Genomic DNA, 23,747 nt, shown 5'->3' with positions numbered 1-23,747 from the left:
TTCCTTTGTCAGGAGCATTTTGAAGCACCATTGGCCCGCTTGTAATTCTACCTTGCATTTAGCATTGGTTCAGTTAACTTTAAAGGTAGTGCTTTTCATACCTTTAATATCAATGAATGTACATCATATTTTAAATGCAGATTATATACTTATCTTGCCAACTACCATTAGCCTGAAATTCTCCTTGTACGATCTATTGTAGTGGAATTATATTATTCAAGAAGCAGTAAAAAAAACCCACAACCCAAAACAAAAGAAGAAAAAAAAAAGAAAAAAAAAACACACCAAACCCTAAATACTTAGAATCATTAAAAATTATTCTAAATCAGTCCTGTATGTAAGATTCCTCTTGGCCTCCCCATTTTGTCTGTTGTTCAGCTGGAATGTCACGTGATGTGGTCTTCAACCATCTGCTTCCCTCTCAGGGGTCACAGTGAATGCCTAGTTACCTATTTTGTTTCAGTCAAAATCACAGTGAATTAAGCACAAAAGCATTTGATGCTAATTAGTAGCTTTCTGACAGACCAGGAATTTGAGCACCTCAGATGTTTATTTCAAGAATTTGTTACTCTAAATTAAAGTGAGGCTCTTCAGCAGGGCAGTTTGGCTGACAGAGTGACAGTATCTTATTTAAATGGATGTGGTGTATTCAAACCTTTCCATGTTTCTCATCTGACACCTCACACAGGTATTAATTTTCCCTTGAAAAGATCTACATTTGATTTTAGAAGTAAATATTAAGAATATTTTTTAAAATTTCTTTCTGTTATTTCATTCTGGAGTACAATGAAAACTGTTCATAAAATAATGAATTGAAGAACATTGCCTAGGGAGAGATATCTCATTTATTGCCACAAATGATGGAAAGGACAGCAAAGCAAATTGCAGAACTTAGAAATGAGGGGAAAAATATAGATCAGGAGAATAAATAGAGGCCTTTAAGCTATTAGGAATAAGCATATATCATTCACTGCTGCAGATATATTCTGTTTATAAGTATAAATTATCAGCATCCAATATGGGCTAATAATGAGCTTCAATGCAACTCAGTTTACCAGCTCTGTGTATAATGATTAACCTGGTGGAAAGGATGTGTAGCAAGTCAGAAGGAAAAGTGTTTGTTTGTATTTTTTTCTTTTTTTCTTTTTTCTTTTTTTTTAAAGAAATGTGGTCATCGTGGATCATAACCAAACCTGCAATGGCAGTGACAGGGACAAGTACTTGGTTCCTTGAGCACTTACTGAATGGACATAGTTCCCCAGGGATATTACTGCCCATTGAAGAAAAGCAGTGGCAGCTGTGGCAGGGCAGAGTAGAGATCAAAATTGTTCACAGGGAAATACATGGTCTCCATATCATTAGTTCCTCTCTGTAACCTCACTCTTGGATTTCCTGATGCCACTGGTTCTCCTGTGCAGACCCAGGCTGTCCAGCTCTCACTGTGTCTCTGCAGGCTGGAATGGAGGTGCATCCTCCTAAGAGCACTATATGGGAATATATATAATTATTTCAGAAATAACATGGAACTCAATGTGATTTAGTCATACTTTGACACACCTCTGTCTGCCAAGAAAAATGCAGGCATTCCCTTATAGAACTGTTGCTAAGAGCACTTCTTCAGGCTCTAGGAGTGAGAAGGTGCTTTATTGTGTGGTTAACTGCAGGAGTTAACAGCAGGGTTTCAATCTGGGACCTGCCAAGAAATAAAGCATGTAATTACAGGCTGTGCTTCTGCCTAGGAGATGTCACACCATGTCGAATTAGTCTGGGACATTATTCTGTAAATTTAAGACATTTTGAAAAGTGATTTTACTGACATTTTTGTAAAAAAAATAAAGAAGAGAGTTCTGGCCAGCACCAAGAAGAAACATCTTTTGTTTGTTTTATTCTAAATTTAAATGACTTTCTAAGAAAGCAGAGACTTTATGTTTAAAAAAAAATAAATCCATTTTCAATCTGAAATGTTAATGGAAATTTTTTTTTTCCCATGACTGAGCAGAAGAATCATGAAACATATTTGGTCTGTGCTTTCCCTCTCCTGTGACAACACTAACATCCCTGTAGCTTCTGTGAGCCCTTCGGAACATTCACTGTCAACAAGTTACCCTCCTAGTAAGAGACAGCTGAATTTTGCAGGTACAGCTGTCTGACGTCTCAATTACAATACCAACCTGCAGTTTTCAACATATTTCAAATAGTCAGAAGAGGCAGACATTGAGAAATAACTTTGTAGCTTTTTCACTATTCTGCTTTAGTTTTCACTTCTGTATTTGACTGTCTCATTGTAATATCAACATTAAACTTAGAGCTGAAACAGAAAGATGCAATACACTGGTGATAACAAATCTTTTCATTGCTCCTATTATTGAGCTAAAGCATAAATATGGTTTATCTGTATGTTTGTGGTGCATATGCCACAAAAAAACACATAGCACAACGACCCAGGATTATAGGATCCAGAGGAAGAGGATTCAGATGCTTTGAATTTCTGTGTTGCTTTACAAATCAAGACATGGAATATATTTTCCACTTCTTTAAGAAAGAAAAGCTGTTCCATAAACTGTTATAAACAGATATCCAACGTTCTATATATGTTAGAAGGGACACGTGCTTTTTCTTTCTAAGCATATAATTTGACCGTGGCTTTACATGTGAACCTGTAACACTGCCATCTATCAGCTGCTACCCAGTTCTGCAGAAGGAAATGAGCCTGTTTTTTTAGCACAGGACAAACAAATCCACAATGTATTAAAATGCACTCACTCAGCCACACTCCTTTCCTCGGGAGTACTTCAATTATCTTTTTTTTTCTGAGATAAATAAATTTCCCACCTGTCTAAGAATTTCTCACCGTCTTCACTTTTTCAGTTTAAAAACCCTAGCATTTACAGAAGTAAGAAGCCTCAAACTTTGCCAGGTCCTCCAGTATGCAGTTTCAGGAGGTTGTAGCGTGTTTGCAGAAGCAGTCAGCTGCCTGTTACACAGGAACCGTTTGCTTTTGTTAGTTATTCACAATCAGCAGTCATAATGCTTGTAGGTAACATAATTACTCACCACAGAATGACTGCAACAATGGACTGTGACTTCCTCACTGCACAGTAACAACCAGAAGCAGATCTCTCAGGAATATGTGGTGTTGTTTCTAGAAGGTGTAGGAAAACATCCTCCGTAGAAGGTGCCACTTCATGTTAAATACCTGAAAACGTGTTTCAAAGACTACAGTGATCCCCACTGTTTAACCTTCACCTTTCTTGTTTAAGAAAGGGAACTGTTTGCAGATCCGTGACAATGTTTCACACCTGTCTAGTATGTAGGATGTGGGCACTATTTACTTATCTCAGAAAAAACTACAGCTCAGATGTGCTTTTAAAGAGTCTCACCTGAGGAAACAGCTAAATTGAAACCGTAGTTCACTTTCAGTCTTGTTTCCCAGAGAGGCCTGGGTTAATTAGTAACCAACTTTCCAATACCCATTTCCTCCTTTGTTGCCTTTTCCATATAAACCATGTATATTTGTTCAGCCACTGCTGTTGCAAGATCACCCCCACCCTGCTCAAGTCCAAAGGTTTACCAGTTTTGTTTAGCTTATAAATATAAGAAGGAGTAAGATAAGACAGGTTTTGTAAACAAATTATTGCGTTCTATTTTAGTGATACTGCATTGACTTAAAACTTGGTGCTGTTGGGTCAAAATTTAAAATATATTGCAGTTTGGAGTCTTTGAAATTCTTCTCTAGTATTACTATTTGGAATGGTAGTTTATGCTTAAATTAATAAGCTAGAAAGTAAGAGGTACAAGGTAGATGGACAACCTATGTGTTATGTACATTTGTGTCTATCCACGTTTTCATTTTTGCTAACAGAAATTATAAATAACACACTTTACTGGAGAATTTTCAAGATCAGAAATCTTACTTCTCAGAGGGCTGTCTGAAGGGTTTTGAGGCATCAGGAGGGCTGACTCACCATTGTGCTCCATAGTGCTCAGTTTAATTGTTTACCTTTTTTATTCCACTACAACCTGAACAACAAAATCCCCCTGTGGTTCAGAGCTGATGGCATTTGCACTCTCTTTAGTGATATTATTCAGCACACATGCTACAAAGAAAGAAGGAACTGAGACCTTAGGCTTTCCTTAACATTTCCTGATGTTGCTGCTGTCAGTGGCCAAGGTTTTGGAAGACACAAGGAACACTTGAGTACTGCTTTTCTGGCTTAGATACAACTGATGACAAGATGGGGCCAGCTGCTCATAGTTTGGGCTGGCTTCTTCTCACTCATATACTAATGGACCTGCACTAGTAGGAAATGCTACTGTTTTAAACACATTAGAATGGCTCTGCCATTCAGGAATAGGAAAGATGCCTTCCCAACTCAGTACATCTGTAAACTATTGTTTAAGGCAAAGTATAAGGATTAGTAGCAGTTATTACAAGGTGGCCCAAGGAACTAGAGGGCCCATGACACCAGCAGTGGCCCAAAGGTGAGCTGCAAAACCAGACCTAGTGTTTACATGAAACATTTAATTATAAGAATGCATGATATTTTGAAAAACTGAAGGGAAAATAAACTGTGGTACAAAATGTTAGAGAACTAATAATTTATTGTTATTCTATAATCTTTTAATTGTTCCCCAGAAGATTACAGGTTTTAGTAAACAAAAAGTCTAGTAACCTGGGGATTTCTCTTCTTTGCATGTGTCCAGTCTCCCCCAGAATTTGACAAGCTTTTGGCATCCACAGTATCTTTGCAAGCTTTTGACAGGTCTCCTACCAGCTTAATTTGATTTTTCCTATTCCATGTATGAGAAGAAAGAGTAAATGAATTTGCTTTCTCCAATCCAGGACATCATAAATCTGCTTTATCCCTGCTAATTTGCTTCTTTTTCTGACTGGTGAATACTAGACTACTCAACTGTTCCAGGCAGAGGAGTCACTCCAAGCTTTTAAGCATCCTCTCTGTACCTTTTCCAACTCTAAAATAGTATTTTTTGAAATGAGGAAAACATCCTGATTTTTTTTCCCTGTAGTGTTTATGGGATCCATGCCTGAATTTTTCTGCAGGTAAAAAAAAAATCCATATATTATACTAAAACAGAATTATTTCTTACTTTGCAATTGGTTTTGTACATATTTATTTTTTCCTCCCTCAGAAGTGCTTTGACAATTTTGAACCTCCTGGTAACAAACAGTTAACAGCATGTTGTAGCAAGACAAGAAATCCTCAGGGAGCTAGGTTGTACATCCTAAAAGCAGATAAAATTGTCCAACCAACAGGCAACAGACCTTTTTTCAACTATTTATAGAACAGGGGGAAGAGAAGGGAAAGAAGAAAAGGAATTAGTAAATGACTTTAAAAAGCATAGGTACTTAGAATTCATAGTTGATGTGCTGATTTAGGAAGTCAGGAGGAATGACACAGAAAAAAAGGTAAGAAACATTAATACTGTTACATAGACAAGGACTATTTTTTTCTGCTTTTGTCACCTTCCCGTGTTTTGGGTTTTTTCTTTTCCCACCCCACCATTTCAAAGGCATATCCTTAGAATGACACATCAATTTTCTGTCTGCTTGAGGTTTAGAAATAGCTGAGTTGTTATAAATAGATCACAATCTGCAAGAGACAAAGAGAATGCAAATACTGTAAAAGCTTGGCTGAAAAATTTAGATGTGGATTGAGATTTCGGCTGTCTCCTGGAGTAGAAGCCCTCGGTCTGAAATGCTCTGTTAACCACAGCAGAGGAGCCCGTGCTCTGTGTGCAGCAGTGGGGAACAGCCAGGTGGAGTCAGGCAGCGCTCCTGGCCACGGTGCCAAGCAGAGAACGACGGTCCCGGGAGCTCACAGTTCCATGACGTGGGAAGGAGGTACCTCGCTGTTCCTTATTGCGCAGCTAAAACACAAGAGGCAGTTACCCCTTTATACACTGCAGAGCCACTAAGCCAGAAGGTAGAACTTTGACACCATCGTTTTTCTGGCAGTACTCGTGTACTTTGAATCGGTAGTGTTCCTCGAGTTTGCTCCCTCTTTCCACTTTACCTCCAAAACATCTTAATTTTAGTGAGATGTTGTAGCATATGGTTGAAACCCTGTCTTTGTCCAACAAGACAGTGAAAAAATAAAAACTGGGAAACAGTTGAATATCCCTTGTTTTCTGAGTACTTCCCTTTGTGAGGTCATTTAGATCCTGCTGACGCTTTCAAAGAGACTTTGGAAGACAAGGAGTTGCCCTGTACTGAAACCTGATACCTGGGAGTGGTACTATTCCTACAGCCATATACAGACAGCTGAAGTCCATTTTTTTTATCTTCGACTGTATAATTCTGTTAGAAAGCCTGAGAAAGATGCTTTGGTGACTGTGAGTAAAATAAGACATTAAATGGAAGGGACAAACTTTCTCTAAGATTTTTTTCTGTTTTGAAGAGAAACTGCTCCCTGAAACCAGACTGGGTTTCACAGTAGCTATATCATGGCAACAGACTTGACGTAAGCTATACATTCTAATTCTGTGCCAAACACAATGTCACACCACTAATGCAGGGCCTGGTCTTGCCCAAGTCTGTCTCTGTCATTGGTTCTAATAGAAATTTAGGCCAATACACACTGCAGAATCAGGTTCTTCAAACTTAAATTAGCATTCTCTTGAAAACTAAACATATGTTGGGTTTTTTTCACTGTCAATAATTTTGTTTCCAGGTTTGGAAAAGAAACATTGCTGGGGAAGAATCCAATGAATTTATTAATGAGCTCAGTAAGTATGGAACTATTAATATCCTCTGAGATTTTGTTTGTCTTATTTTTATCTTCAACTTCAGAGTCTGAAGTAAACAGCTGTTCTGAAGCTTTCCACTGAGAATACTACAGTATGCTGTCTTAAATACATTGTGATTATTTGGGTGTTGTAGGAAAAAAGTAAATAGCTGTGTACAATATTTCTGAAACAATTTGTACCATTACATGAAGTCTTTATCTCACGTTACACTGATAGCCAAAAAGAAAACAAAAACATTTAAAACATTTCTTGTATGTTATTAATGATTTTTCTTTCCAGCCAGAAATCTGAATACAAAAGTGGGAAAAAAACCCAAAAAACCTTTATTTTCTAATGCTATCAGAGAACGTTTAATCTGCTATTACCATTCCACGGCATGACTGGCAATATAGTTTACCTGTCTTTAACATATTTTCAATAGTTGAGTGCTTCTATTTGTCTAAAAAGCATCTATTTATTTCCTGATCACTTTGATCAGAGATACTGCTTTGAGTCTCAATGGAACTGAAGTCTGTGGCACTGACGTCCTGACACTTAAGTACTGAGGTCCTTTGTTCTTTACACAGAGGAATATCCTCTCGAGAGTTTGAGAAGGGCATCAATAAGTTGCTCATTGTTTTTACACTGTGAGGAGGGGGAACTGTTTGAAATTCACCTTGAAACTAAATTCAAGTGCCAGTATCACGTGGATGTCCTCTCATTAACCAAGACATTAAAAGAGGTTAACCCATCAGTTATGCTGGAGGTCATGGGATGAAATATAGAATAAAAAGATCAGTATGCTTTTGGGGGAAAGAGGTCAGATGGCTAACACTGACTCCCTTCTGTATGAAAAGTGACATTTACTGCTCTTATTTATAATGAGACAAACTCAGCTCTACAGTGAGTTAGATGTGAGGCCTCTGAAGTCAGCAGCTAGCCTTGGTCTGAATTTGGTGCCATGTGTCCCTCAGTACAAAAGATTTTTTTCAATGCTTGTGTCACACGAGTAGTTCTCATCAAAAATCACATTTACATGTACTAAACAAAAATGCCTGTCTTAGTCTTGGTCTAGGTTTAGAAAGCTACACTGTAGAAGACCTGCATTTAATCAGAATCTGATTTAAAAAAAAAAACCAAACCAAAAAAAAACCATGTCAGGTAAAAAGTACTCGGAGTTATCACCATGTTTTTAGACATATAAATGGTGAGAATCCTTGTATTAAATGAGAGGAGTATGTAGTGCTGTGTAAAATCAGGAATTATTTTCTGCAATAGTTTTTCAACCTGTAGAATACCGAACCTCAATTAAAATTTGTTTTGGCCAGGGAATATTTTGCTGTGCAGTGGCATTATATCTCCTTTAAAAGCTATTCTCGGAAATTTAATTTAGTCAAAAAGCTGAGAACTCAAATTCCCATTGACCTGAAGTCACTGACTAGCAATTAGGAAAGCAGGGATATCTGACCCTATATGCGTTTCTTTTGTGGATGTGAAGGACAATGATAGTAAAGAATTTCTCGCTTGAATGCTGGTATTCACTCCACCCTGGGCTCTCAGATGGGATAGAAGGAAGTTCCTAGGGATCGGAGAGAACTGGTCAGTTTGTTGTCCCTTGGTCATATACCTGCAGCTATTAAACATGTTAGACATAACAGTTACTGAGCACACTCAGAACACAGCGTAGAAGACAAATGTTTGTGTTACTAAAGCCCTGGAGAGCAAGGACCTGTTATGCAGGATGTGCCTGGCAGAGGAGACGGGGGTATATGTCATATTTTTAAGTACTCTGCCTGCCCTGGTCATTTGCATTTTTGTTTTAACACTTGTAGTGTTTATTTAGAGTAAGATGTATGTGCATGGGGGAGCTATTTCTTTAAGTTTCAGTTGGATCTTTTCTGGGGACCCCACCATAAGAGAGGGTCTAAGTGGATCCTTCTCAAAGCTCTGGCTGGTTAGGATTCCCTCCCTCCAACTCCATCAGTGCCAGCCACTGCTGTTCACACTACGTTTTAAGAATTTAATATTTGTGAGACTGTCACTGCACATCAAATTCAATACTTGCCAGTGGATTCAAAGGTTCTTGAGCTGAGGAAAGGCTGACTACTGTATAAGCAGATACCACACAAACACAAATCTAAATTTAAGGGGGAAAAATAGAGGAAAAAGGTCTATCCAGTAGGAGGAAGTTTGTATATACACACACAATAAACACAGTCAGGGTATACACACTTTCTGTACTGTTTTGTGCATTGCTTTTCCCTTCTCTTTGCTAATGAATGTAATGCTTCCAAAAGTATTTGATTAAAAATTAAAGGAAGGGAGTTCTCTGCTTCCCTGCCAAACCAGACAGATCACTGCAATGGCTGTCTCACTGGCTGTGAATATTTTGTCCTTGGTTACCATTAACATTGCTGCAGCTGTGTATGATTTGCTGATTCACTGGGAGACTGTTCTTCAGTTCCTCTGTTGGGATTTTTCTCTTACTGGTGACATAGTTGCATTTAGTCTTTGAAACACTAGGAAGAAGTCACATTTTTCCTTCTACTGACTTAGAGTCTTCCCAGATGTACAAACTGTTGTGTTATGAAGAACTTCCTCAAGAGGAAGAAATAAATGTCATAGTTCCCTTAATGTAGCGCCTCTCCTGGCAAAGAACTGACTAAAAAAATTAGTTTTCATGTTATGCAAAATATATTAAAGGTCTGATGGAAATGAAAGCTTTTCTGTTTTCTTTATTTTACTCTGGGGCAAGTCCTAGCAGCATAAATCTCACCTTCAGCTTATCTTTCTAATCTGACTGATGTAATTTTTTTTTTTGGTTTTGGCTCAGAGTTAAAAGCTGCTAAAGGACAACAGAATATTTTGGGTCAACCAGAAATTCTTGATTTCAAAGTACAGCTCCAGCTCATGAAAGAAACCTGTAAGTTTTTCTATATGTTAAAATTTAAGCTCCTAGAAACGATTTCCATAAGACAGGGATCACATACTTTACCTTTGTCACTACTGCAAAATAGCAGAAGCACAAGATGCTCGTATCATTCATAAAACCTACCAGATGTTTTTTACATGACAGTTGTGTGTCTTATGCTATGTTTGCTTTATTTCCCCTCTAACCTAAGGAATAAGCCATGGAGTCAGCTGACACCACTGAGTCCTTTTCAAGCCAAATCTAATATATGCAGTCCCAGCAGTTATTTGTACATACTTTTGTTTATTTTGCTTTTAAAAGGTAACTAGTTTGCTTTAATTTTTCAGTTTACTTGGTGCTTTCTTTTGACATTAAATTTGGTTATTTGGTTTTTAAGCTATAAAGCATTGGTAACTATTTTTGGCAAGCATTCTCACCATGATATATGGTAAAGTCATATGGGGAACATGAATAGAAATCTATATAAAGTAACATATGCATTGAAGCAAAACCCCCAGGAAAACACAGGCATGGATAAGTTTAATCCAGTGTGGCTTTACAGTACAGAGTTGATTATATGGCATGTGTATATTTATGTTGTTATATTTATGGCATGTTATATTTATTTTTAAAAGTATTATTTCTGAATATTCTAATATGCAGTGGTCAGGTACATATTTATTAATGTCACTCTATTAGCTAAGAGTAAAAGATTGTTGTTTGGTATGTCACATTTATATATCACATTTTACTGCAATTCAGAGCCTGAACCAGAGGTCTTTGAAGAAGAGATATTTCAATTAATTTAAATAGATTTTACACTTGACTCAGCTTTTTATTTTGTTTTATACTAGCAACTATTTTAATAGAAAACTTTATACTTCAAGTAATTGTCAACTACATTTCCTTTCCTCTGAACACTGCTTTGCCTAGAAATATCTGTGATAAAAATACATTAGGACAGTTTGTGTGCAGAGCAGCAGTTTCTCCATTTTTGTTAACCCTCATTTTTCATAGCTGAAAGAACTTTCTGAGCAAGTGTAATAATGTGTAACAGGGTGTAATACAGATCTTTACACACAGCCTCACTGAAAGATATAACCATGCAGAACCCTACTATGTTCAGTTTTGCTCAGGCTAGAGTAGCTTGTTCTGTGGTCAGGCTTTTCACAACACTCCTCACACTGCTGGATTGGGCTTTTAAACCCAGTAAGAAAACACTTTAATATATAGATATTAAAAATTACATTTTTATAGAATATATTTAGTACTTATAATATATAGGTTTCTATATCATATAAATAGGATTTATATATATATATGTATGTATGTATAAAGAAAACATATCACTGTCTTAGTCATATTCTGTACTCTGGTCCTCAGCTGTAACTTCTTGTTCACATACCTGGTTATGCAGCTGCCTTCAAAGAAATGTTACATATTTTGTTTTAATTCCTCTATTGAGAGAGCATTCAAAAATAAATTATTATTTTTTTTTAATGTCCCTGGCTCCTCCAAAGCCCAGTAGAAGGAAAGGGAATGATCAGGATGCAAGTCTTAAGAAACACAGCTCCAAGAAAAGGAAGAACAGAGCTGCAGAAGATGGTCACATTTTTAATGTGTGGTGGGCAATGTTGAGTTATCAGAGGTTAGGGAAAGACTGCTTTTATGGCTCCAGTAAATGTAGTCCATGATTACAAAGATCAGCTTTCCCTTTTCAGTTCACAAACAATGACTGGAAATTATTTGAAATACATGTTCTCCCTAAAAGCATTTCTAGTAATTTGCCAAAAAAGTCTCTATTAAGATTAAATAATTTCAGTTGGAGCAGAGATCTGATTTATTACAGTAACATTTTGTAATAAGCCCCCCACTACAGGAGCTGATGGTTGCCTGTCTGCGTTTTGCAAGATTACAGGAGGCCTGTGCTCCTGGTCTCAGATGTGGCTTCTCTTTGTGCTTAATTAGCCACAAGGGAGATACTCAAAGATGAAGAGTTCTGAAAATCCTTCCAGAGACAGATGATAAACAAGCCTTCTCCTGCCCCAGGTCATCTCCCCTAGGAAATTCAGCTTTGGTCTCCTGCCTCCTTCACGAGAAGCCTTTACTGTAGAGGTAGGCAAGATTTTAATGGGACAGTGTCCTCAATGGCAGGTGTATCCATGTACAGAGATCGTGCCCCATCAGTGTGTCAGCGTGGCAGGGGAACAACCTGGAGAGAGCATTGCCTTCCATGGAGTCTGGAAGCCCTTCCACTTCGGTGAGGACTCCAATTAAATGGGTTGAATGCCCATAGTGCCCCTGTTCCTGTCTGTCTGCCTCAATCATGCAAACTTGTAGTTTTATCTCAATTTCTGCCCTTGGGCAAAATAATGCAATTTTTTTTTTCCTTGAGGAAATGGGGATCCTCCCTCAGAAAAGGGAGGTACAAATAAGAAGATGCAAGTAGTAATGTGTTTGTTCTGTGGTATCCCAGTGAATGATATCTGCAGTCAGGTCAGTGTCCCGGGCAGAAGCTGCCTGTGCTGTGCAGCTGAGAGGGATGGCCAGTGGAGTTTACTTGCTTTATTGACCTGCTTGGACTAGGGCCCAGTGTGCACTCTTGTGTAAAGAACACCAGCACTTGAGCTTAATCCTCAGACAGCTTCAGTACCTCCAGTTCAGCTCAGGGCTGATAAACACCCTAAATCTCAGGATGGCCTTTCACTTTCTGACCGTTCCCTTTCTTTAGCTCAACATCGCTGACCTTTTGATATTTCAGCACGGCTCAGCTGTTGCTCAGGAGTCACTCTGCCTTTTTCTGCCTCAACAATTACGGGGAGCCGGGGGAAGTTTATGTTGTTGTTGTTTAAAACATTTACGTAATTTTATTTGACTGTTAAGTCTAGAAACAGTGCCAGCGAAGAGGTGATGCCAGTGGGGTGATGCCAGTGGCTGCGAAAGGCACTACAGGTAATTAATTCGTTACGCTGTAATACGCGTAACGTAAGGGCACTTGCGAGGAGCAGGAAGCGCTAACGAATGTCATTTGGCCGGCCGGGGCCCGCAGACGCTCCGCAGACACTGTTTTAGAACCCGACGCGTCCCACGGCAGGCACAGACCCTCGGCAAGGCAGCGGCTGAGTACGGGGCTCCCCCGGTCGGGCCGGGCCCGAGCCCCGCGGAGGCGGTGCCGGCGGGGGGCGGCCCCGCCCGTGGCTGCCGCCCGTCCCTCCCGCAGCGCCCCTGCGCGGCGGCGGCGGCGGCGCGGCCGGGCCGGGGGGGCGGGAGGTGCGCGGAGCCGCCGCCCGCAGCAGCAGCCGCGGCGGCAGGAAGGGGCTGCGATGCTCCCGGCCGAGCGCCCCCCCGGAGCCGCCCCCGGGCGAGGTGAGTCAGCGCAGCCCCGCGGTGCCCCCGCGGGGGCCGGGCCGGCAGCCAGGGCCGCCCGCCGGGGCGCCGCCGCCTCTCCTGCCCGCGCTCCGCGGGCACCCACCGGCGGGCCCCGGCCCCGGCCGTGGCGCACCGAGCCGGGGGGAGCCGGGCGGCCGCCGGGCCGGGGAGACTGTGCTCCCCCGGGCTCTGCCCCCCGGTACCGGCGGGCCTCGTCCCCGCGGCCCCCTGGGATGCTGCCGGTGGGCCCCGCCGCAGCCTCTCCCGGCGCTCCCTCCTGGAGGCGGTTCCTGCCGCGCCGGGGCCGGGGCCGGTCAGCTGCGCCTCAGCGGAGCCGGGCGGCCGGGCCAGCCCAGCCGGCCCTGCGCGGGGAGCGGAGCTCGGCGGGCCCCGGCCCCCGCCTCCAGGAGCTGGGCGTCAGCCCCCGGCCAGAGCCCCCGGCCCTCCCCGCGCAGGGTCCTGGGCCCCGGGGGTGGCCGCTGGTCGGGCCGTGTCCCGCGGGAGCTCCTGCACAGGCATCCCGCACTTCTCCCCGCCGCCAGCATCCAGGCGTGGCGTTACGTGTGCCTGTCACTCGGATCCAGAGCACTTATATCCTTAAAAGACCAGCGGCTTCAGCAAGCGGGTTGTCAGTTGTTCTTCTGTTTATTGAGACAACCGTAGGAATAGATGCTTGTTTAGGAAAACAGTGCTGAAGGTGCCATAGCTGCTACGGATGCCTGCTATGTTCAAGTTTGACGGAGTTTAAAACCCACGTTTGCTCAGCAGCTCTGAAGTTTTAACAGCAGGCTTTTTTTAAATGTTGTGTTAATGAAAAGGGTAGTATTGAGGAGTGATGAACTTGGAGTTTAGGGGAGCGGATAGTGGCTGTGTGAGCATTACACTGAAGTATTTCGGTAAAAATTCACCCTAGACATTATTACATTACTAAGATACATTGGCTCTTGTCCATTGTAGTTAGTAATGTCCAAGGAAAGAGACTGTAAAATGCTGCTTTTCTAGCTTGACTATTTTTATTGTGTGTTTTTTTCCCTGGATAGAAATAGTAGACAAAGGCGACATTTACTTTATTGTTTGCATTCTCTGAAGACCCACTGGGGAACAGGGGAAAAGAAACCAATTCTCTCTTCAAGCATAGTGTTTGTGATAGCAGTCATAAACCCAGGGAAAATCCTGAGAAGACTTAAAAAGATTTCAAACAGGTGAAATGAGAGCAAAGGCTGACGATGTGAGGAACCTGTGGTTGATCACTAATGTGGCTGGTGCTAGGGCAGAACTTAAACACCACCTAAAATTCATCTTAATTTTAAGCTAGAGCACAACGGGCCTGAGTTTATATGGCAGAGTGGGAAAGGGAACCAGTGACAGCCGGTGGTGGTTGGTCCCTGAGGCTGGGAATTGACAGGAAGGCCTCTCTGTTTTGCAACAGCCCACTGCTCCTGCCAGGCTTGGTGGGGCAGCTGGGTGCCTGTGCCCCTCCCCAGCGCTGGCAGCAGTGTGCTCCTGGAGTCCTGCAGCTCTGAGCACTTGCCTGGTCTGCAGTTGAAGACACACTTGTTATTTACCATCATTAATCAAGTGTAAACCTTGGTGGTGTGGGTACGTAGTTGGCAAAGTGAAAACTGGTTAAAAGAACTGGAGACTAGTGCTGACTAAAAATAAACTGTTTAGCACGTAGAGTCTACCGGGACATCTTAATGTGCATGTAGCAAATGGAGAACAAGGTTGGAAAACAGGAATCCTAACATGTGGGTTTAATGGTTTTTCTTTAACATGAGGCTCTGATAGTGTTCTTTTCTTTAATCTTAATACTAAGCACTGTTGCAGCAACTTGGCAACTTCAGACCTATCATAAAGTGCATTAAACCTATTATAAACCTGATCTTGACATACTTCAGGCATACTGTTGTCTCTCAGTGTAATTGAGTAAATGTGTCAGTGTGTAGGGTTTTTTATGCATATTGAAGAAGTGGAAAAACCTATAGACCAACACATTAAGTAAATGCATATCAGCAGCACAAAATAAAGCAATTTCAGGAGTTAAGTGCTTTAGAAGGAGGTGGTTTCACTTCATGGAAACCCTGACTATTGTGGTTAACGTTACAACACTTGTGTCTTGCTTCAAACTTGAAACAAATACATTTCCCAGCACCTAAGTTAATGTGTGAGTTTTTCCTTATTTTATAAATTCAGAGCCAGGTGTCCATGTGGTGGCCTCTCAGGAGGAACTGTTTACCTTTAGATAACAGGGGATGATGTGGGGCAGGTGGGTAAGCCCGTGGGAGTTGGTCTGTATGGCTTGGCAGAGAACAGCCCCTCCAAGGGCTCTGCCTGCAGGTTGGCTTCCCTAGGAGAGGTTTGGGAACGTGATGCAAGAATAAATGAAGTCTGTGCACTCCACTGACATGATGTAAGTTGTTTGCATAACATTCTCCTTTTTGGAATGGACACAGGCGACAGCACCAGGCTGCTCCTTAGGGATGAAACTTGCTTGAAAATGGAAAACATGGTCTATTATTCATGTCTGTTGCAGTGGTGCTGTGTAGGCCTGCTGGATGCAGGGCTTGGTTCTGGAGTTGCTGCACAGATACTGTAGCACAAAAGACTTTGATCCAAAGGTTTTGTAGCTTAGATCAATGAGACAAGTGGGGCTGAAGAGGAGGTGGTGTGCTTGGGCAATATGATGGATGCACTTGTGGTAGTTTCACTGGCTGAGGGGTGAGCGAGGTGAGCTTTCTTTGAAAGATGGATGGTTTTTAAGTCTACTTCACTAGCACAGACCTGTTCTGAATCAAACAGTAATTAGGGACTGGAAAAAAAAAGGGGGTTTTGAAGAAACATGTTTTCTATTAGCAGATTTAAAGATGTTGGTATGAGAACTCCACGTGGAATTTAATGTGTTTGCTACAAAGTCAGTTTTCTAGTCAGTGGAATTCTGGAAGGAGTGAAAAAAGATGTGTTGCCAACCTGGCTGGCTTCGATTTATCCACACAAGCTAGTCTGCTCTGTTCTTACAGCTACATGTTGTTTGAGAGATTAATTGATGATTCCTGTTTTAAAATTCTACTCTTGGAGTATGTTTTCCGAGACTGTATAAATATAAATTTTCTACTGTGAGTCATTTTGCTACGTATTTACTGGGTTAAGCCTCTAGATCATTTGCACTGTCTTCTGATGAGCTGTCATGGGGGTTTGTTTGTTCGTTTTTTAACATTCAGATACATCCAAACCTGGATTTTGATGCTCTGCTTTATGAGTCATTATTATACTTTAATTCTCAAAGCCTAGTGAATGTAATATTTACGCTGAATTAAACTTAATTTTAAAACAACAGTACTTTTCACCTCAAATCTAACTTTTTGTTGGTTTGCAAGTGAAGTTTCAATGCCTGATGCTGTAAGTGCCGTGGTATTTTCCCTGAGAGGTTTAGGGATTTGCTACCCCAGTCTGATCTGTTGATTGGCTTTTTTTTAATTATTTTTTTTCCCCTGAGATACAGTATAAAGCAGGTGTTTGGTTGGTTTTTTTCCCAAGGTTTTGAGAAGTGACTCTAAGGAGAGAGCTGAGTTTTTAGTATACTGTTATTTTTATTTTCCTTATTATAATTTTTCTCTGTTTTATAAGAAACTTCTTGTAATGTCAGGTTGTCTTGAATAGATTAGCTTTTTATCCTTTCTGATCTTGAAATCCTCCTAATTATTGGGAGAGCCAGAGTAAATGAGGATCGATTTAAGAAATAAAAAAGGCAAGAATGCCAAGATGATACTTAACTAAATGCAGAATACCCATATTTGCCTCTTTTTAACTACCTGCCAAAGAGCCTCCTTGCAGTCATTAAAATGACCCCTGCATTGTCATCAATGAATTCCTTGGGACAAATTGTTTTTCCTCCGTTCCTCAGATAGTTGCTCAAAGGTACAAATCTGCAGGGAAGTTGCTGTAGCCGTTTGCAGAAGATGACTGGATAAAAAGCGTGTCATAGATCTAAGGGTTTGAAAGCGGATTTTGACTTGCTGGAGGAGTAGATACAAAATCAGGTGGCAGGAATCTGTATCAGGAAACTTAGAAAAAAATCATAGGCTCTACTTACGTAAAAAAAAAAACCTTATCTGTCCAAATCTCGAAGGGAGAATAGCCTTGTGGTTAACAAGTACGTTCTTTATATCTGAAGAGAAGCACATGCAGTTGTGCATAAAGAGGCTCAGAGCACATGTGATCCTGCAGAATAATTCCCAGTCTGAGGGAGCTGGGTGGGCCACGAGCTTCCCGTGCAGCTGTGAGGGACGTACGGTCCCAGGCCGGTACGACGGGGTCATGGGCTGGGGGGAATGGGCACTTCAGGTTTCAATGAGCTCTTTTACAATTGTAGCCCTGTCAGGGGTGTTGGGATGGCCAGGAAACAAGGCTCGGTTCCCTGTTCCAAGTTGTGTGGTGGTTTGGAAATGTAAACCTGTGTCAAGATAAAAGCTTGTTTGTCTGCCACAGGACCAAAGTGCTCTCTTGTGATGTACGTCTGATGTGCTGTGCGCCTGCTATGCCTCTTCCCTTTCCCTTTGCTGGGCTTTCTCAGGATCCTTGCAGAAGTTCCTTCCAATTTGCATGTTAGGGCTTTGCTGTGTGTTTGTCCACTTATCTAAGTTTGAGGAAAACAGCCTTCAAACTGTTACTCTTGTTTTTTAGAGTGATGGTATCACTCAGAAACCTCTTTGGTCTCACTTGTCACGGCTGAACTGATGACATTCAACAGGCCTTTACCAAAGCTTTGTGCTCTCTTCAGCCTCAAGTGAGTTAAAATTTATATTCACTCTAAAATCCATTCTGTGTACTCTCTGAACCTTCCTTCCTGTTCTCTGTTGTTCATTTTAAACTTGCCAGTAGTGCTTGTCTTTTGCCCTCCTACCATCTCGTGGGTCAGAAGAAATTTTTGCAAAATGAAGATACAGTATTTGAAGGCTGTGGTTAAAATAACCAGCAGACTTTTCTTACTCAGAAGTACGTTGTTTTTTATCTGTTTGGTTTGCTGCACATTCAATCCCTGACTGGCACGGGGGTTTTGTCAGTAGAAGGAAAACCCTGTAGATACAGGGTTTTTTTGGTAGATTTTTCAGTAACAATACCCATTTTTTCATTTTGTCATTTTCACTCATTTATTTTTAGAGCTTAAAAAATTGCTCAATATCAGTTTCAAAAACCTGACTCCTAAACAAACTAGTGATCAAAACAATAAAGAATGCCATATGGCTCCTACTAGTCTTGATGCTGTTATATTTCTGAAGAATATATTCTGTGTTATTAATAATATTCAATGAAACACTCTCAGTGTGGGAAAATATTTACTGAAATTGTCATGAAATATACTTTTCATAGCATTCTAACCCAAGATGTTCTAGTCAGAATACCAGGAGTGTATCTTTTGGATTAATCCTTGCACACAATATGCTAGAAGAAGATGGATGCTGAGGCTGATATAAATTATTGAGGGGGGAAGAATATGCAGCAACCAAACTGTTTAAAGGTTAACAGTATAATAACTTGTAATATACCCACTATTCATACGGCATGCGAAATTTCAGTTCCACTTCAGTAGAAAAGGGAAACTAAATTAAAAAACATTGAATGCTAATTGATCTGAAAGCCTTTGATATAACTTATATGAAACCACATGGGTCAGAGCTCATATATAGGAATAAGGAATATGGCTGTGTTGTTTAAATCAGGGTAATTTCAAGTCATATGCTTGCGAAGAATATGTCCTAAATTGTTTGTCCTAAAATATCCACATGGTTAAAATGTGAGTTCTATCTTGTCATGATAGGAGAGGGAACAGGGAGGAAATCTATTCTTCAAAATTAAATGCTGTCAAGCTCTGATGGAGCTAGTAAGCAAGTTGCTGTAAACAGATGAGTATATACTGAAAGCTCAGTTACATCCCCTTGACAGAAGTGGGGCCCTGTGCAAGTTCTGGAGTCTTTGTTGTCAAAGCAAGGCAAGGCATGAAGAAAATAAGAGCACTGATCCAATTTTCTCATTAGAAGGGCTTGTTTTCTGGATATAGAAATGAGCAAATAACCCACAGTCTTTCCAGCAGTCAGGTGGATGTGGCTGGCTGAACTAAAAATTGCAGGAGCTCACTAGACAGCTGCTGGTTTTTGGTTCATGTGGCTTTTGATGGTAGCAGGTAAGAGCAAGAAACTGTGCTTTTACATTTGATTGTTCTAACAACTTAATTAGGACTGTCTAATCTTTTGACACTTCAAATGCCTTTTTTTATTTTTAAATCTGATTGTCTCTGAAGAAACTGGATTAAGAAACAAGGCTGTATGTATGTGCTGGCATTGTTTTTAATAACTTCTGACCTTGAATACATGAATATTTAAGGTTCCAAGATTTTTGTGCGGCCTTTTCTCGTAAGTGAAACCGGAGATCCTCATAGATAGTATCCCATAGAAATGACATTTAAAAGCAAAAAACATACACAAAGCTTATCAGTGTTTGGGAGTTTAATGATGGTATTTTTAGACTTGTCTATCACTGAACTGTGTAAGGTTTAGGTTATTTTAATGAACTTTTGTTTTTAGAAATACCCTTGGCTTGTTTTGTCAGCCATTATTTGTTTTTTGAATCAATAAGAAACAATTAACTTAACATACTAGTGAATGTTAGTCTCTTTTCTGTTATTAGCCTTGTACCAGTTTTCAAATGCATTGTCAGTATTTAGATAATGAATTAATTAACTTAAAGGCACCGAATATATCAATGCATGACTAATTTTAAGGGGATGATACTGTGCTTCCAGTTGAGTTTTGAAAGACTGTGATTTCATTGTGCTCTTCTTCTTGGAATAAAGTGCAGACCTGCAAAAAATACTTATAGAATTATACAATATCCTGAGTTGGAAAGGGCTCACAAGGATCATCCTGTCCAACTTCAAATTCTTAGAGAAGGTCCAGGTCACAAATTGAGTGCTCTTAGAGAAATTTCAAGTTCTTCTGAAATAAAATGCTGTTTTTAAATATTGGTCTTTCAAAAGGTTCCTGTGTGATAATAACACCAGTCCAATGAGCTAAGCTTCTTACATTAGATTTACAGGTACTAATAGAGGAAAAGTAGTTTTCAAATAATGATTTTGAGCTGATACTCTGCTGACAGAGCTGGTTTTTATTCCTTGAAAGGGAAGCTTTTCTTAGCTAGCCTAGCTTATTGGAATGAGTTGTTGTTTTTAACTGTGAAAGCTGGTTGGTCAGCTCAAAGTCTTAAGGACTGGTGAATTTATTTTTTAGCATTGCTTGTCAGTTTTGTACGTTTTACTTCTGCAAAGGATAAGCGTGGGGAGCTGCAGTGCAGTTATCTTCCAATCCACCCTTCTTCAATTTCAGAATTTGACTTGAAGATACCATGGTAGGGCCTGTCTCTGTGTTTCTTTGCTCCCAGCTCTTTGATGTCTTTGAGGTTGTTATCCTAATTTCAATCTCAAAGCCCCATCCTAATTCCCACCTCTCTTGCCATGCAGCCTAGAAGCTCAAGCCTCCCACTGATTTCTGCTGTGGTTGGTTGTGGAGTGCTTAAAAAATCATTTTTTGAGAGGAGACTGATGAACCTTTTGAAGGCCATCATGAGGCTTTGGATAATAATTTGTTTTGATGATTAAAAATACCTGGATATATATGTGGCTGCATTATTTAATTACGAAACCATGGCTATTGTTTGGTATAGTGGGGAATACTGAAAATAAAGCAGTTAACCTTGGGGGAGAAAAGACAACTTGAAAGAAGAGACTTGCAAAGGCTAGCACTTAATTGCCACAATTACTCTGAATATATAAATTATTCTCTGTCCTAAACATGAAAGATTTTTATTGCACAATATTAAAGCTGCTGTTGGGAGAACTTCACAGAATTGGTCATAAAACACGCTACCATGTACCACTAGTCCAGACAAATGGCCTTCCCCGCCCTGGTACTGCATTTATTGCTCAGGAATGTCACTGATAAAAAAGAATCTGTCTTTGTTCTTGATGGCTGTTCCTGTGTGGTACCTTAACCATGTTATGTTTCATTTGTTCACAGGGTAGCCCTCATTCCTTGAGAGTCCACCAGGTACTGGATGCTGTGGTGAACCATGGCAGCTGATGATAAGGTTGCCATTCTAACTGATGATGAAGAAGAACAGAAGAGAAAGTATGTGCTTGCTGATCCTTTTAATGGCATTTCCAAGGATCAAGACTTGCCACCCAATAATGAATCCCCTTCGACGGAGACAACCACGGTCCCAGACGAAGAGCTGGATTGGTTAGAAAAGCACTGTGTCAAAATAAACAACGATCTCCTGATCTCAAAGGTCTTTTATTTTTTCTTCTATTCTGCATATGGCTCTCTCTACCCCTTGCTGCCCGTGTATTACAAGCAGCTGGGTATGTCACCCAGCCAGAGTGGGCTTCTGGTGGGCATCAGGTACTTTATTGAGTTCTGCAGTGCTCCCTTCTGGGGAGTGGTGGCAGATCGCTTCAAGAAAGGCAAGATCGTCCTCTTGTTCTCGCTTTTGTGCTGGGTTTTATTTAACCTGGGGATTGGGTTTGTGAGACCAGCCACCTTAAGGTGTGTACCAAAGGGCCTTCCCCCAGCACACCCCACCAACGCAAGCAGCCTTTTGACAACAGTTTCCCAAAACACCTCGATGTCCTCTCTGCTGACAACAGTGAGTGCTGCATCCCCAAACGTTCGCAGGAAGAGAGACCTGCTCACTTCCAGTCCAGTCACTTTGGAAACAACAGGGACAGCTAATCCTGAAATAACATTCCTGTCACCTACACAGAGCGGCGATGTGGATTTTATCTTGGAAAACAGTACCCGTTTGATTTTGAAAAACACCACCACTAGCCCAGCCTCACCAGGGAACGCAACTCCGAGTACTACCCCAGCTGCCATCACCACAAAGCCAGCGCCTTCTGACCAAGCTGTGCTCGTTTATGATCAACAAGAAGTAGAGGCCATCTTCCTACTCATTCTGCTGGTTGTCATAATAGGAGAATTTTTCAGTGCTTCCTCTGTTACTATTGTGGACACCATAACTCTGCAGTACCTTGGCAAACACAGGGACCGGTATGGATTGCAGCGTATGTGGGGGTCTCTGGGCTGGGGGCTGGCCATGCTCTCCGTGGGAATTGGCATTGACTATACCCATACAGAAGTTAGCATTGAAGGTCAAGGATGTAAAGCTCCTGAGTACAAGAACTACAGGATTGTCTTCATTGTTTTTGGTGTCCTGATGACGATGGCGTTAATTGTGGCCACCCAGTTCCGGTTTCATTATGCGCACTTCAAGCAAGATGAAAATAAGAGAAAAGAGGTAGAAATCTCACAGGTAGACAGGAATGCCTCCAACGAATCCTCGGATAACACTCCTACCAGTGTGAGCCAGTCGCAGTCTTTCAGTTTTTGGGACCTAATAAAACTGCTGTGTAGTATCCAGTACGGCTCCGTGCTCTTCGTGGCATGGTTCATGGGGTTTGGATATGGCTTTGTGTTCACCTTTCTGTACTGGCACTTGGAAGACCTGAATGGCACCACCACTCTCTTTGGAGTTTGTTCCGTGCTCAGTCACGTGTCTGAGCTCACTGCCTACTTCTTCAGCCACAAGCTCATTGAACTGGTTGGTCACATCAGGTAAGATGGTAGCAATCATTAAAGAGCTGTACAAAAAATGGTGATTCTCAGGCTCAGCCTTGTGCTACAAAGTGAAATTCAAGCTAATCCTTTTTTTTTCTTCCCTTAATTCCAAATCCTGTTCGACTACGTGGCTCATGTGATGGAGTTTCTGTTATTTTAGGAGTTGAAAATGCTCTGACATGCTTCCTTTGTGTTTGAATTGCGTGTTAGTATGTGCTTTATGCCTGGCATCGTAACCTCTTGCAGATGGTTCCAGGAGACATCCTAGTTCCCCAATGCAGTGCTGTGTTAGAGGTCTTTACACATTGCCACCCACTTAAGGGTTGTCTGTTTTGACATATAAATACCATTAATTTTTCAGGTTTTTTCCCGTGAGTAGCAGCATTCTGGACACCTCTGCTTTAGCCTGCTTCCCCTTGCAGGGCAGTTCTTTGCCCCCACAGTAGCCTGGAAAGGTGTCAGTTGCAGGCTGAGAGGGGAGAAGGATGAGAGGAGGAAATGAGGTGAGCACCTCCTGTGCACGTGGCCTGGTAATCAGACTCAGGGTGTTGGCAGAATGAGGTTGCAGCCTGGCAGTGTCACTTACCAGTTCAGGGCTTGCTGTCGTCCTTTAGTTGCAGCTACTGAAGCCAGATGGCTGCAGGGCTCCTCCTGTAGTTTTTGCCTTGTGTGAGTGAAACTGAGTGCTTCCAGAATGTTGTGAACGTTGTTTTCCACTAAATTCACAATTGACTTAATTTCCACATGTTCTAAATCTCTTCACGGCTCTTTAAAAAATGCTCAGGGGAGGAAAGCTAGGGGGGAACTAAGTTGATGAAGTCATAAAGATGGGGTTTTTTATATTTACTGAGGTGCTTCGTGCAACTGAGCACAGACTTCTGTGTGTTGTTAGCATCATACGCTTTCCAAATGCCCAGTTTATAATTATACACTCATTGAATTGTGTGAGTATTTTTAAACTGTTTGCGCTCTTCTTTTTGTTCATTTTGTTGTGTGGTTTTTCTCTTTGTTTTGCCTTTATTGGGATTAATTTTTTTATTCATTTGACCTCTACT

At 41.1% G+C, this 23,747-nt stretch overlaps 1 protein-coding gene across 6 annotated transcripts in view; it reads left to right on the top strand.

Annotated features, from left to right (window-relative positions):
* Positions 1–12,591: 12,591 nt before the first annotated feature.
* The window catches only part of MFSD6 (major facilitator superfamily domain containing 6), a 28,442-nt gene continuing 17,286 nt past the window's right edge, over positions 12,592–23,747 (top strand). Inside the window, exons 1-3 of one of the 6 annotated variants that reach the window (XM_051787800.1) lie at positions 12,905–13,024; positions 17,708–17,810; positions 21,094–22,689. In XM_051787800.1, coding sequence (XP_051643760.1) covers positions 21,146–22,689 — 1,544 coding nt within the window. In that variant the 5' untranslated portion in view covers positions 12,905–13,024; positions 17,708–17,810; positions 21,094–21,145. The other 5 variants (XM_051787798.1, XM_051787799.1, XM_051787801.1 and 2 more) reach the window with 5 other exon arrangements.

The sequence above is a fragment of the Manacus candei genome, unplaced genomic scaffold, assembly GCF_025592945.1.
Source record: "Manacus candei isolate 608988 ecotype Guabito, Panama unplaced genomic scaffold, ASM2559294v1 h1tg000023l, whole genome shotgun sequence".
Classification (NCBI taxonomy): domain Eukaryota; kingdom Metazoa; phylum Chordata; class Aves; order Passeriformes; family Pipridae; genus Manacus; species Manacus candei.
Note: the sequence above shows the minus strand (reverse complement) of the source record. Positions and strands in the feature narration are given on the sequence as shown.